General features: G+C 41.2%; 1 protein-coding gene across 3 annotated transcripts in view; it reads right to left on the bottom strand.

Annotated features, from left to right (window-relative positions):
- FAF1 (Fas associated factor 1) overlaps positions 1–12017 on the bottom strand; it is a 245287-nt gene that overhangs the window by 118399 nt on the left and 114871 nt on the right. For all 3 annotated transcript variants that reach the window (XM_087719689.1, XM_087719688.1, XM_087719690.1), the window contains exon 8: positions 8392–8478. In XM_087719689.1, coding sequence (XP_087575815.1) covers positions 8392–8478 — 87 coding nt within the window. The remainder of the gene's footprint in view (positions 1–8391; positions 8479–12017) is intronic.

The following is a 12017-nucleotide window of genomic DNA, read 5'->3' as shown; positions in this document are numbered from 1 at the left end:
AGCATCTACTCTGTACTTTACAACCTGTCATAATTAATTCAGTTCCTCTCTACTCTGAAATCTCCACAATAATAAGAACTTTATCAGAATGGTGTTAGTACGAAGTAGCGTAGCAAACGAAAATCCCGCCGGGAGCAGTCTAGAGCCCTCTCTTCTAAGCAGTTATCATTTTCTGAATTACAGGAACTATAAAAGGACACTCTACTCAAGCTGCCGCTGAATGTCACCTGAAAAGCAATCACAAAAGGGCTCTGTCGTGGCTTATCTCTGAGCTCTGTCACTACGGCAACCAGCAGGGAATAAGTATCCATGGGTCTATGAATTTAAGAATCCCATAAAAGCCAGGGCTAAAAAGGCATGTGCAGACTCTCAGAGATTGACTGCATTAATACATTAGCAAATACTGTGAAACACTGGATAAATGTCAGCAATTATGGAAAAAGCATCTAATAACGATATTCGTTGTCTGTCAACCCCCCATGAGGTTTGATATGCAACTGCCACTCAAAAGAGCTGCTGGCAATTTTATCTCTTTTAGACTTCTGAATTCAAATCATTCAAATTGGAAAGTAATAAACTGTATAACAGCTTATTTTGAACCTATCACAATTGGCAGTAAGTAAACAATGCAGAGAAGAAAACAACTTTTTTACTATACGGTAGGAGCAGATTTTCCTAAACGTCTGATACATACTGTAGATTTCTCTCTCTCTCACACACACACACACACCACCACCATCACCACCCCTGAAATCAAGACAACCTAATAAAAGAAACATATCTACAAGTAGCATGATTAAGATGAAAACAGGGCATGAATCAACATTGAAATCATTGATGTAACCAGCAGCCGTTAGGAAGATTTTTGCCAGCCAACAGCAACTGATATGGACAGTTTTGATTTATCTAAAAAGGAGGAAAGAGGCCACTGCTTCATTTTTCCAAACATATCAATATATCAGTTAAGGACAACGGGTCTTCACGGTACTAAAAATAGACAAAAAGAATAGTTTCAAGATCTCCAAGTAAAAGCTTTTCCTCTCAGGTTATCAGCTAATGCATTTTTCCAAGAAGTTAGATTCAACCATGTACTGTGTTCTATGACATGGTCCACCCCGAAAACATATACCATATAGATGCTACATATATGTATGCATGAAGCAGTATTCAGGAGATATTTAGCTATGTCAGTAAATTTTCACACTGGTAGGTAGTTGGTGAAGCCCCAGTAGCATTATTAAAACTAGTCAGAAATACATGGGTACTCTATAGTACAAATTCTTCAGAGAAATTGTCCTATGATATTTTTGAAGTTAGAAAGAAAAAAGAACTTGTTGTTTCCTACTGAGCAAAAATGGGTTACATATCAGCATGTATGCATATGTGCCAAAGACATTTAGAAAAATTAACTATCCATAATTTATTCACTTCGGTTAAAGTTCAAATGCAGCAGTTCATGTCTTGGCACCATCAATAGAAGACTGTCTTTTAAGATAATCTTCAGAAATGAAGCTATCAGAATTTTTTGAAATCAATAATGTTCTTTCTACTGTACAAAGTTGTGCTACCTAAAATGCTGAAGTACAGCATTCTGTTGGAAAAGCTGGCTGAAGAAATAGACATAGTTACCTTGTTAAATTGGATCTACAAGTCTAGATCTAGTCATCAAGTGAATGGGAGACTGCTTCATAATGAGTTCTATTATAATGGAATGTAGCATCTCGGTATAAGACTACACTTATATTTCTGATCTTCAGAGTAGCTGAGTTCCAGCAAAAGCAATAGCCAATCATAACTAAATTGAAACATGCTTTCAGGTTCTGCATGAAAGAAGAGGCAATGCGGATCAAAATAACAATCAACAGCACAGGGCATTATTTATTTTTCTGAGATTTATATTGTCTTTCCTCACGATATCAAAGTGATTTTATTTTATCTGCACAGGAACAAGTATGTAAGGCAGACTGAGCTAAGGAGAAGAGACTGGCTGAAGTTACCTAGAAAGTTACCATATTTAAGAGTCTCTGTAGTTCTAGTCCAACATCTTCACCACTGTATCACTGTTATTAAGTAAGTAATCTAAAGCAGAGAAGGCTGATATGATTCTAGTATAATAATAACCACAGGACAAGGGTAGATTAGATGGGGCTACCAAGGCAGGATAGGTGTGAGTTAATTGACAGGAGTCTTTTAATCTACGTTTTTTATGCTACTCTCAAACATTGTGTAGGAGTGATAGATATACAATCAGTAAGACGGTCTACAAGAATTTAATCCCTTTGTTTGATCTTTGTTAGAGGAAATGTATTGGAATTCAAATTCTATTTTTTATTCTAAAACCAAAGGTTGCTTACACATTAGTCTTTTTTTTATAGTCAACATAAAAGCATTCTATTTCATACAATGCATTCTCCAAGAAAAATAACATTGATCTCTTGGCTGCATATACAAACTGACACCATTTGGATTATCTTCTATTTTTTTATCACCAAAGAAATTTTTTCTATGAAATCTGATGTGATAAGTGTTATATTTGCTTCTAGATTTATATTAACTTTTCACTTAAAGCAAGTATTATAAAACGGAATCCCACTCTCATGTTCTGTATCCTATAATATTTCTGCTGAACTGTCATGTGAAAACCTGAATCAGTAATCAACCTTTGCTGCAAAATTCCAAATTTTTGTTTCAAGTATAAGGACTGTCATCCTGAAAACTTTGCTTACTTTAGTTGGCTTCCCATAATATCCTGTAAATAAATTCTAGTAGTAGATAGTACTTAGCAGCACCATCTATTTTCTGTTCTCTGTTCACTTCTTGGAGGTGGGGAAAGAACAGGAATAAGAGGAAAAGTCACCATTTAACTCCTAAAGAAATTCCAAGGAGAAGAAGACAAGTGATAACAATGGTGGAGCTACTGAGTGATTCTAAATATAAGTTTCCAGCTGTTTAAATATTGCCACAATCTACTAGAAAGTTCAGTAAAAAGGGCCTTGATCAGGTGGAGAACTGGTAGCGGAAATTTTGAGTAGTTCGGAAAACCAGTAAATACCGCATCTGACTGACCCCACCCCTATCTAGTCTCTGCCTCCTGAGTCCCAGCTGATCAGGACGAAATGGGGATTTTGCAGTAACCTTCCCCTGGAGTTAGGAGAGAATGGAGATTTTACAGTATCCTTCCCCTGTCACACCAACCAAGCCATGCCCACCAAGCCATGCCACGTCCACTAAGCCATGCCCAAAGAACCGGTAGTAAAAATAATTGAATCCCACCACTGGCCTTGATCACTCTGCTTTAGTCATGAAAGCCAGTTGACTTTAGGCCAGTCATTCTCTCTCGGTCTAACCACCTCACATTGTTGATGGTGTGGGGAAAATAGAGGTGGGCAAAAGGTATGTTAGATTTGTTCATCGCCTTGAGTTATTTGTAAAAATAATAAAGCCAAGATACAAACAAACAAATAAAATAACTCTTCTCCCTTCCTTCTTCTGTGAGTCTGCTGTTACTATTGTGGAACAGAAATGAGACTAAATTGTTTTAGACGTGTAGTTCAGTGGTGGGTTGCAGGCGGTAAACCCCGGTATGGGCGTACCGGAGCCTGCCCGGAGCACCGGGTCCCATTCTGGTATGGTGCTCCAGAGAGCCCATCCGCCCGCCCGAGCTCCTTACCTGTCCTTTAAGCCTTTGGGGCTTCCGCACACGTGCATGGCGCATACAGCGCATGCACGATGCTCCTCCAAGCAGCTGGAGCGTTGCAGAGGCTTGCAGAGGCATTGCAGGCAGGTACAATGCATGCGCATGCCGCACATGTGTGCGTGTGCGCTGCACGTGTCCATGTGAACAACGCCTGGCCCGTTGCAAACGTACCGGTTGGAACGGGATCCGGAACCCACCACTGGTGTACTTCTAAGTAATGCCAATATGGCAAATTAGTATATTCCTTACCTGTTGGAGTAGGCTAAAATAGTACTTTAAACCAAGGCCTTTATTAGTCTACAAAAAGTAAACTATTGCTCGATTGTGCTAAATGTTGTAAATGGCACTTGATTGAGCACAAAGAATACTGTTTACTACTTTATTAACAGACTGAAGAAATGTGCATCCAAAGAATTTCTTTCATTTAGAAAAAAAACATAACTGAGAAATTTAACTGAGAAAAAGAGCAAAAGAAAATATTCTTCTGGAATATGTGTTTTTCTACAGTAACTGTTTAAAACATTAAATTGTTCCTTGTAACTATTCCATAAGGTTTTACTAATTTTTAAAATGTGTTGCTTTTTGAAGTCTCATCACAATAAGATATGTTCCACAAGAGAATGGTTTAAGTAAAAAATAAAAGCTAAATAAATCTCCACATCAGATGGAGATGGCAACATCAGACAATAGCAGATAGCAGAACCACAAATCATGCAAGTAAAGCTTCTAGTATCAAATATTTCTTCCAAAATACTAAATCTGAAAATTGAACCAGTAAATAGAAATCAGGAATTGTGCATATGTCATAATGATGAAGCAATTATATACTCCCAGTGCTAGTAATGTTTATATTCTATAGAAACTAAAAATCCATTCTTACAGTGTAAAATTGCTTTTTAACAATTTTGCAAGATCCTTGTTTCTCACAGTTAAACTGACACAGCATGAAAATATTCTCCTACTGGCCCACTGTTACCTACTGATTTTCTTTGTGCAAGTGTGCAAAAAAAAAAAATTAAGTCATTATTGACTTTTCATTCTGTACCCTATATTTTATTAGACTAAAAATAGGAAACAAAGAACGTGCTGTCATTCCAAAGGGAGGAGCAGTGGTGCTTTTAAAAAATCTCTTGACTGATGCATTTCTGCATTTCTGCATTTAATGCAGAAGAATGAAGCTTATTAGGTTCATAGGAGGCTCGATTACACAGAATCTAATTATTGGAAGTTTATTTAGTTGCCTGTTTGCTAAGGCAAAGGTTAACGAGAACTGTACTGAAAAAACCTCCTGTGGTATAACAAAGTATTTTTATGCTGTATGAAATGTAAATTAAAAGTATTCTAATCAAGTCTATCTTTAACTCTTTCATTATTAGTAGTTACGATTAATATTCTTGAAGAGCCATTACTGAGACATTTATTAAAATGAAGTTATTTCCAAAAGCCTGGAATTTTAAAAAGGGAGAAACTAACACTTAACACTTAGAACAAACTTTATAAATAGCAAAGAGGGGCAGTATTGCTATTACTAACATTAAATCATCATAAATATTAAGTTGGAAGTTCTAATTTCAGATAAAAATTAATTATATTTTTGGGAGTAACACATTCAGAAATGTTTACACAGCTGACGGGGCTCAGCTGCAGTAGTTTCAAGCCGGGAGCTTTCTAGACTCATTTGCTTGAAAAGCAGATGACTTAACAATCACCAATTTCATTAAACTTGAAAAGGAAAAAGAAAATCACCTGCAACATTTTCACTTGTTAAAACAGAGTTTAAAATAGATTTGTGTGTTTTATTCAAGCTGGACATCCTATCATATAGAAAAGCTTTTCCTTTTTGTTTAGTTGGCTACTTTCCAAACAGCTGCTGGTATTTGGATTAGAAATCATGGGTTTTCAAATCCTTTCTGGCCTAAACTCAACTAGCAACAGATGACAATACACCAATATATTTCAGAGGTTGCAATTAACCTTGTCGATGTTTGTTTTTGGCAAAAGCTTCAGTTCTACATCCAATACAAGAACTAGCTACTTTCCTTGAAAATACCAATGTGGCACTCTTGTGCCAAATGTACAGCAGTGAACAGCAATTCCTTGCCCTCAGAATTGCTCCCAGGATTCGAGAAATTGGAGGGGCGTGCCCACTGGTTGGTCAGGACCTCCATAAACAAGGGAGGAGCCGGGATCTCCTCCTTGTTCGTGGCCGTGGCAGAAAACATGGCCATGTCAGGATCCCTAGGTGGAGGCACCGAAGGATCCCCAGTTCCCACCTTGGAGGTTTTCCGTGCCTTGCCCAAGAAAATTTTGAACATGGCTGGGGCAAAGAGGCCCGAAGAAGTGGGCTCATCCAATGGGGCCGCACCCTCGTCCTCCGAGAAACCCATGTCCTGGAGATTCTCCTCCCCCATGACTGAAGCCTCGCTAACCATGGAAGGGGATGTAGCCCGATACTGGGCGCAGCCCAGACCTCCATGCCTGGAAGCAACTCCTATCTTGCTGGGCAATGCCCCACAAAATGGCAGCGGAAATAAGCATCTAAAGACCCTCAGGGAGCTGATCCAAATCCTCTATACCACCATAGGCAGAACTAGGCCCCTGGGGAGCCAACCTGCATGAGGGGTAGGATCCCCTAGAAGTACCCTCCAAGTGATCCTCTGAGCGGGCGGGAGAGGGGGACCCCCTCCTCCCAGAATAGGAGTGAAACCTGTCCGGGGAGGCCGAGGACGAAGAAGGACTAATCCCCTAGGAGAGGAGCGGGTCGAAAGGGGTCTGAGGGGAGACCGGAAGCTGTCCCTGGCAGAGGCCCCAGCTGACTTAGCCTGTTTCTCTGCCCTGGCAACGTTTTCTCGATGGCCTTGTGCCTTCTGGCCTCCTTCCTCGTGGAGGTTCGAGATGGGTGCAGGGCAGAGGAAAAACTCGGAGGGGAACACCCGACTCCACCCCCTGCACTGGGCCTTCCTCACCCCTCACCAGGCCTGCCACCTGGCCCTGAGGAATATCCGAGCCCTCCTCCATTACCCCACTCATGTGTCCAGCAGGAAGGAATGGAGGATTTCAAGCCGCTGTAGGCCCCACTGGGCCCTAGGCTTGCTGTTCCAGTCATCTGCCAGGCCAAGGGAGAGCCACTGCACCAGCCCTAATGGCCGTAGTCTGAAGCACATTCCTCGTGCACGTGGTGACCAAACCAAAATGGCCGCCGGAACTTTTCCTGCCAATCAGAAACTCCAGCGGCTGTGCCAGGCATCCAAAGGCATGCGCTGATGCAGCCAAGGTCGGGGGAGGCCACGCAGCACCCAGGCATGCACCCCCGTCCCCAGGAACACTCGCAGCAGCTAAAGATTAAAGAGAAATGTGGCAGCCGCCCGAATCAAGCGGCGGCTCCGCAAGGGGCTCGTGTGCGCCTCAGGTGCTGCTGCCGCTTCTCCTGGCTGTTTAAACAATAAGGCTGCTGCTGTATCAAGAGCTGGCACCCCTGCAATCCCGGGGATAGGGCTGAGGCTCTGGGCCCGCGGGGGGCGGCAGAATGCCCCACGGGGCCCTCCCCAACTGCCCGGAGCAGAAACTGTCCCTTGGGGCCGCAGCTGCAGAATTTAGAAATTTAGAAAACCTTTTTAAAATGCCCAATTAAACCAAATGAGACCAAATTGGAATAAATAGAAATTCTACCATGGAATAATTCTCAAACAGTTCTTGGACCAAGTAGACTGAGAGGAAACTGGGTTAGGACTGGAAGGCACCAGTATTTAAGAGTTTGCTCTCAGTCTCTGGATCAATCAGGCTTTGAGAATACCCACATGTGACCACTCCCTCCCTTCCTCTGAAAAATACTGTATGAGTCACTGATGTGGTGTTGTCAAAAACAGTTGAAAAAGTAGTTTACCAAATGATACTCATTCATTCATTCAGTCAGTCAGTCATTCAGTCATTCAACAACATACACAATGACTCCAGAAGATGTACAACATTAAAAAGCAATAATTAAAAATACACAATTTAAACCCCATTCAATCTCAGCCCCTCCAGTGGCAACAGAAGAAGACAAGCCATTTGATCAGCTCCAAATGGAATCCCCTAACCTCCTGACAAAACCATGTCTTCAAGGACTTGTATATCACATATAAACTGTTTTTTTTACTATAAAAATCTGTATTAAGAATTTTCTAATTTAAAAGCCATAAATTAATGGTTCAGTTGATTTAATGTACTACTAGTCAGATAAATTACAGCATGAGTGACGGCCTGCGGGCCAAATATATCACATTCAGGCCACGCCCACTCCAGCTCTGTGAAGGGAAAAATACCACAATATGTCACGTGACGGCAACATGACAGCGCAAGTTTGACACCTGTGAATTAGATCATCTGACCATTCTTGGCTGATCATAAAAAGCTAAACAGAGCAGGATATTTAGTAATTAGATAAAAGACCACCAGGAAATGCCACAAGAAAGAAAAGATCTGGAAGAAGTTAATGGCAAACTGCTTCAATATTCTTAAAAGTACATAGGTGTGAATAAAAGTAGATAGGTATGAAATCAACTGGAATCAAACTTGACACAAAAACATCGTAGTAAATTACAAAACATATTTGCATAGAAATATTTTTGAAATGTAATAAATATTTCCAACAGAAAACTACAAAATGGGTTAGGGGAAAAAACACTATAGCATTTATGATAATTATGACTTACTGAGTCATCTGTAGCAGAAGCAGGCCAGCCTTCCCAATATTGATGACGAACAGGGATACTAGTCAGGTCATACACGTTTCGTTTAACCTGCCATAAACAAACAAACAAATAAATAATGGATGCAAATGCTTACTTTATACAACCAGCATTCCTGCTGAGTAATTCAAATACAACAGTTGTATGTGCCGTTCAAGTTGAAAAGTGATATTTTTTAAAAGTTTTTATTTTACACACATAAACACATCAACAAAAACAAACACATGACTTAAGACAACATAGGAACAAGAAGTTCCATCATATATTATACAGCAGTTTCGTATCAGTTTCTTTGCAGTTAGTGTTTTCCCTTTCTATATCTTTCTATCTTGCATTCATGGTCTCTTTATTCGTTATCCATATTTATGTACCATTCTATATTTATTTATACTTAGCTATTTATAACCAAATATTGTTTATCTATAATGTGCTATATATTCTTACTATCATTTATTCTCTTACATACAATTCTACGTATACATTCACATGGTTATTCTTTTTCTTTGCTAATCTTATACTATTGTTATTCCATTTAAGAGATTATAGGGTACAGTTTGGATTGTATTGTTTACCATCCCTAGCATCTGTTATAACATCACCTTATTTTCTCTTTCTTTTCTTTTCTCTCTCCCTTCCTTCTCTACTTCCTTCCTTCCTCCTCTCCTTCCCCTTCTTTCTTCCCTTACCTCTCCCCTACTCTTACCCTCTCTCTTCCCCTTCCTACCTTCTCTCCTTCTCTTTTTCTCCCTCCCTCCCTCCTTCTTTCTCTCCCTTCCACCCACCTTTCCTTATCTCTTTCTTCTTCCCTCCTTTCTCTACTTCCTTCTTCCTCTCCTTCCTTCTTCCCTCCCTTTCTTTTTCTATTGTTATAGGTGTCTCTTTCAAATCTCAATTTATGTTTTTATATAGAAATTTATGTTTTCTTGGGGATGGTATTTCCACAAACCCATATAATTTCATATCATTTCCTTTTTTCTCTTTCGTTCTATAGTCTATATGCCAGCATCATCCTGAATTGATTTCACCATTCTTAACCTTCTTATTTTATTAAACATCTGGGCTCTCTTTTTTTGGTGCATTAAGTCCATTCAAATTTATCGAGATAATTGTTGTTTCTTGATCCATCTTTAACTGGGGTTGTTTTTTTAACTTCTGGTTTGTCTCTGACTTTTCCCTCTCGCGCGTTCCTTCTCTGCTCTCTCTCTTTCTTGCCTCTGTTCTTCTCTCCTGTTTCTTTCGTTATGTTCTGATGTTTCTTCCACTTTCCAATTCCTCCTTGCTTCCTTGTTCTATTTCCCTCTTGCGGTATTCTTCATAGAATTTCTGTGCATCTTCTATATTCTCTATCTTATATTATTATTATTATTATTATTATTATTATTATTATTTATTTATTTATTTATTTATTTATTTATTTGTCTTGTATGCCGCCCACTCCCGGAGGACTCCGGGCGGCTTACAAAAGACAAGGGAAAGGGGGGAACAAGACAAAGACAACATATTAAAAACAAAACCAACATTCACAATTTCTATGGAGGTAGATGCTTCTCAGCTCCCCCCAGCCTGCTGGAACAGCCAGGACTTGGTGGCTTTGCGGAAGGCCGGGAGGGTAGTAAGGATCCGGATCTCAATAGGGAGCTCGTTCCAGAGGGCCGGAGCTGCAACAGAGAAGGCTCTCCCCCGGGGAGTCACCAGCCGACATTGGCTGGCAGATGGAATCCGGAGGAGACCCAACCTGTGCGATCTAATTGGTCTGAGAGAGGTAATCGGCAGGAGGCGGTCTCTCAGGTACCCAGGTCCGATGCCATGTAGGGCTTTATAGGTAGCGACCAGCACCTTGAAGCGGATTCGGAGACTAATAGGTAGCCAGTGCAGCTCGCGGAGGACAGGTGTAACGTGGGTGTACCTTGGTGCACCCACAATTGCTCGCGCGGCTGCATTCTTGAGGTCACAAGGGCGTGAGTGACTGTCTGAAGGGCCTCCCGATCCAGGTAGGGTCGCAATTGGTGCACCAGGCGAACCTGGGCAAAGGTCCCCCTGGTCACAGCCGACAGATGGTGTTCTAGAGTCAGCTGTGGGTCCAGGAGGACTCCCAAATTGCGAACCCTCTCTGAGGGGCGTATAATTTCGCCCCCCAGCCTGAGAGATGGAACAGTTGGACAATCTTTGGGAGGGAACATCAGAAGCCACTCGGTCTTGTCTGGATTGAGTGCCAACTTGTTTGCTCCCATCCAGACTCTAACAGCCTCCAGGCACTGGCACATCACTTCTACTGCTTCACTGAGTTGGCACGGGGCAGACAGATACAGCTGCGTATCGTCTGCATATTGGTGATACTTAATCCCGTGCCTGCGTATGATCTCACCCAGCGGCTTCATGTAGATGTTAAATAGGAGGGGGGACAGGACCGAACCCTGCGGCACCCCATACTTGAGGGGCCTTGGGGTCGATCTCTGCCCTCCGACCAACACCAACTGCGACCTGTCCGAGAGGTAGGAGGAGAACCACCGCAAAACGGTGCCTCCCACCCCCACCTCTCGCAACCGTCGCAGAAGGATACCATGGTCGATGGTATCAAAGGCCGCTGAGAGGTCAAGAAGCACAAGGATAGAGGGGTGACCCCTATCCCTGGCCCGCCAGAGATCATCGATCAGCGCGACCAAAGCAGTTTCCATGCTGTAACCAGGCCTGTAACCATATCTTTTTCCTTGCCAAGATTCTAGAACTCCTTCTGGTACCAACCATCTGTACATTATTCTGTTTTTATTTAACTGGTTTGCTAAGAATTGGTACTGCCTACGCTGTTCCCAAATTCTTCGTGGAATCTGTTTGAGCGTAATCAACTCTTTTCCCTGTAGAGTAATTGTCTCTTCTCTGGTTTTTTGTACACTTCATTTCTCGTTATTTTTTTAGCAAATCTTACATGCACTTCTCTCGGGAGTCCATGTCTTCTGGCATAATTAGTATGCACCCTATAAGCTTCATCAATGTCTCCTCTCAATTCTTGTTCTTTTTTTTAAAGAGATTCAGTGAGAATTTTAATTAATTTTCCTTTCACGTCTTCCTCCTTCTCTTCCGGTATGTTTTGGAATCTTAGGTAGAATGCAGCTCTTTCATTTTCCAGTCGGATTATTGATAGTTCTAATTCTTTATTAAGTTGTTTATATTCCAGTTCCATTTTTCCCATCTTCTGGTCTGATTGTTCTATTTTTTCTTCCATACACTGGATTTTCTGTTCATTGATTGTTAACGCCTTCTGTATCTTTTCAATTTTATCATCTACAATCTTAATAGTTCCCTTCAATTCTCCCATTTCATTTTTCATTTCTTCATGATTCCTCCTTGTTTCTTCATGATTAGTAGTTGTCACTTCTTAGCTTTTCGCCAGTGTCTCTTGTATCATCTGGAGGATTGATTGCATACTCTGCATCGTTGGAGCTGGTCCCGCTGTTTCTGTCATCTTTTCACCTTTCTCCAACCCCAACGCACTCTCAATTGATCTTTGATTTGATTTGAGGAGTGGTGGTGTTGCTGAGATCACATTGGGTGTAGTTTTTTTCACTAATTTTACTGAAGTTGCCATTTTTATC

The sequence above is a fragment of the Thamnophis sirtalis genome, unplaced genomic scaffold (genome assembly GCF_051295495.1).
Source record: "Thamnophis sirtalis isolate CommonGarterSnake01/CBP01778 unplaced genomic scaffold, rThaSir2_p1.2 scaffold_7, whole genome shotgun sequence".
NCBI classification, from domain to species: Eukaryota; Metazoa; Chordata; class Lepidosauria; order Squamata; family Natricidae; genus Thamnophis; species Thamnophis sirtalis.
The sequence above is the reverse complement of the archived record's forward strand: the minus strand, read 5'-3'. Positions and strand labels throughout refer to the sequence as shown.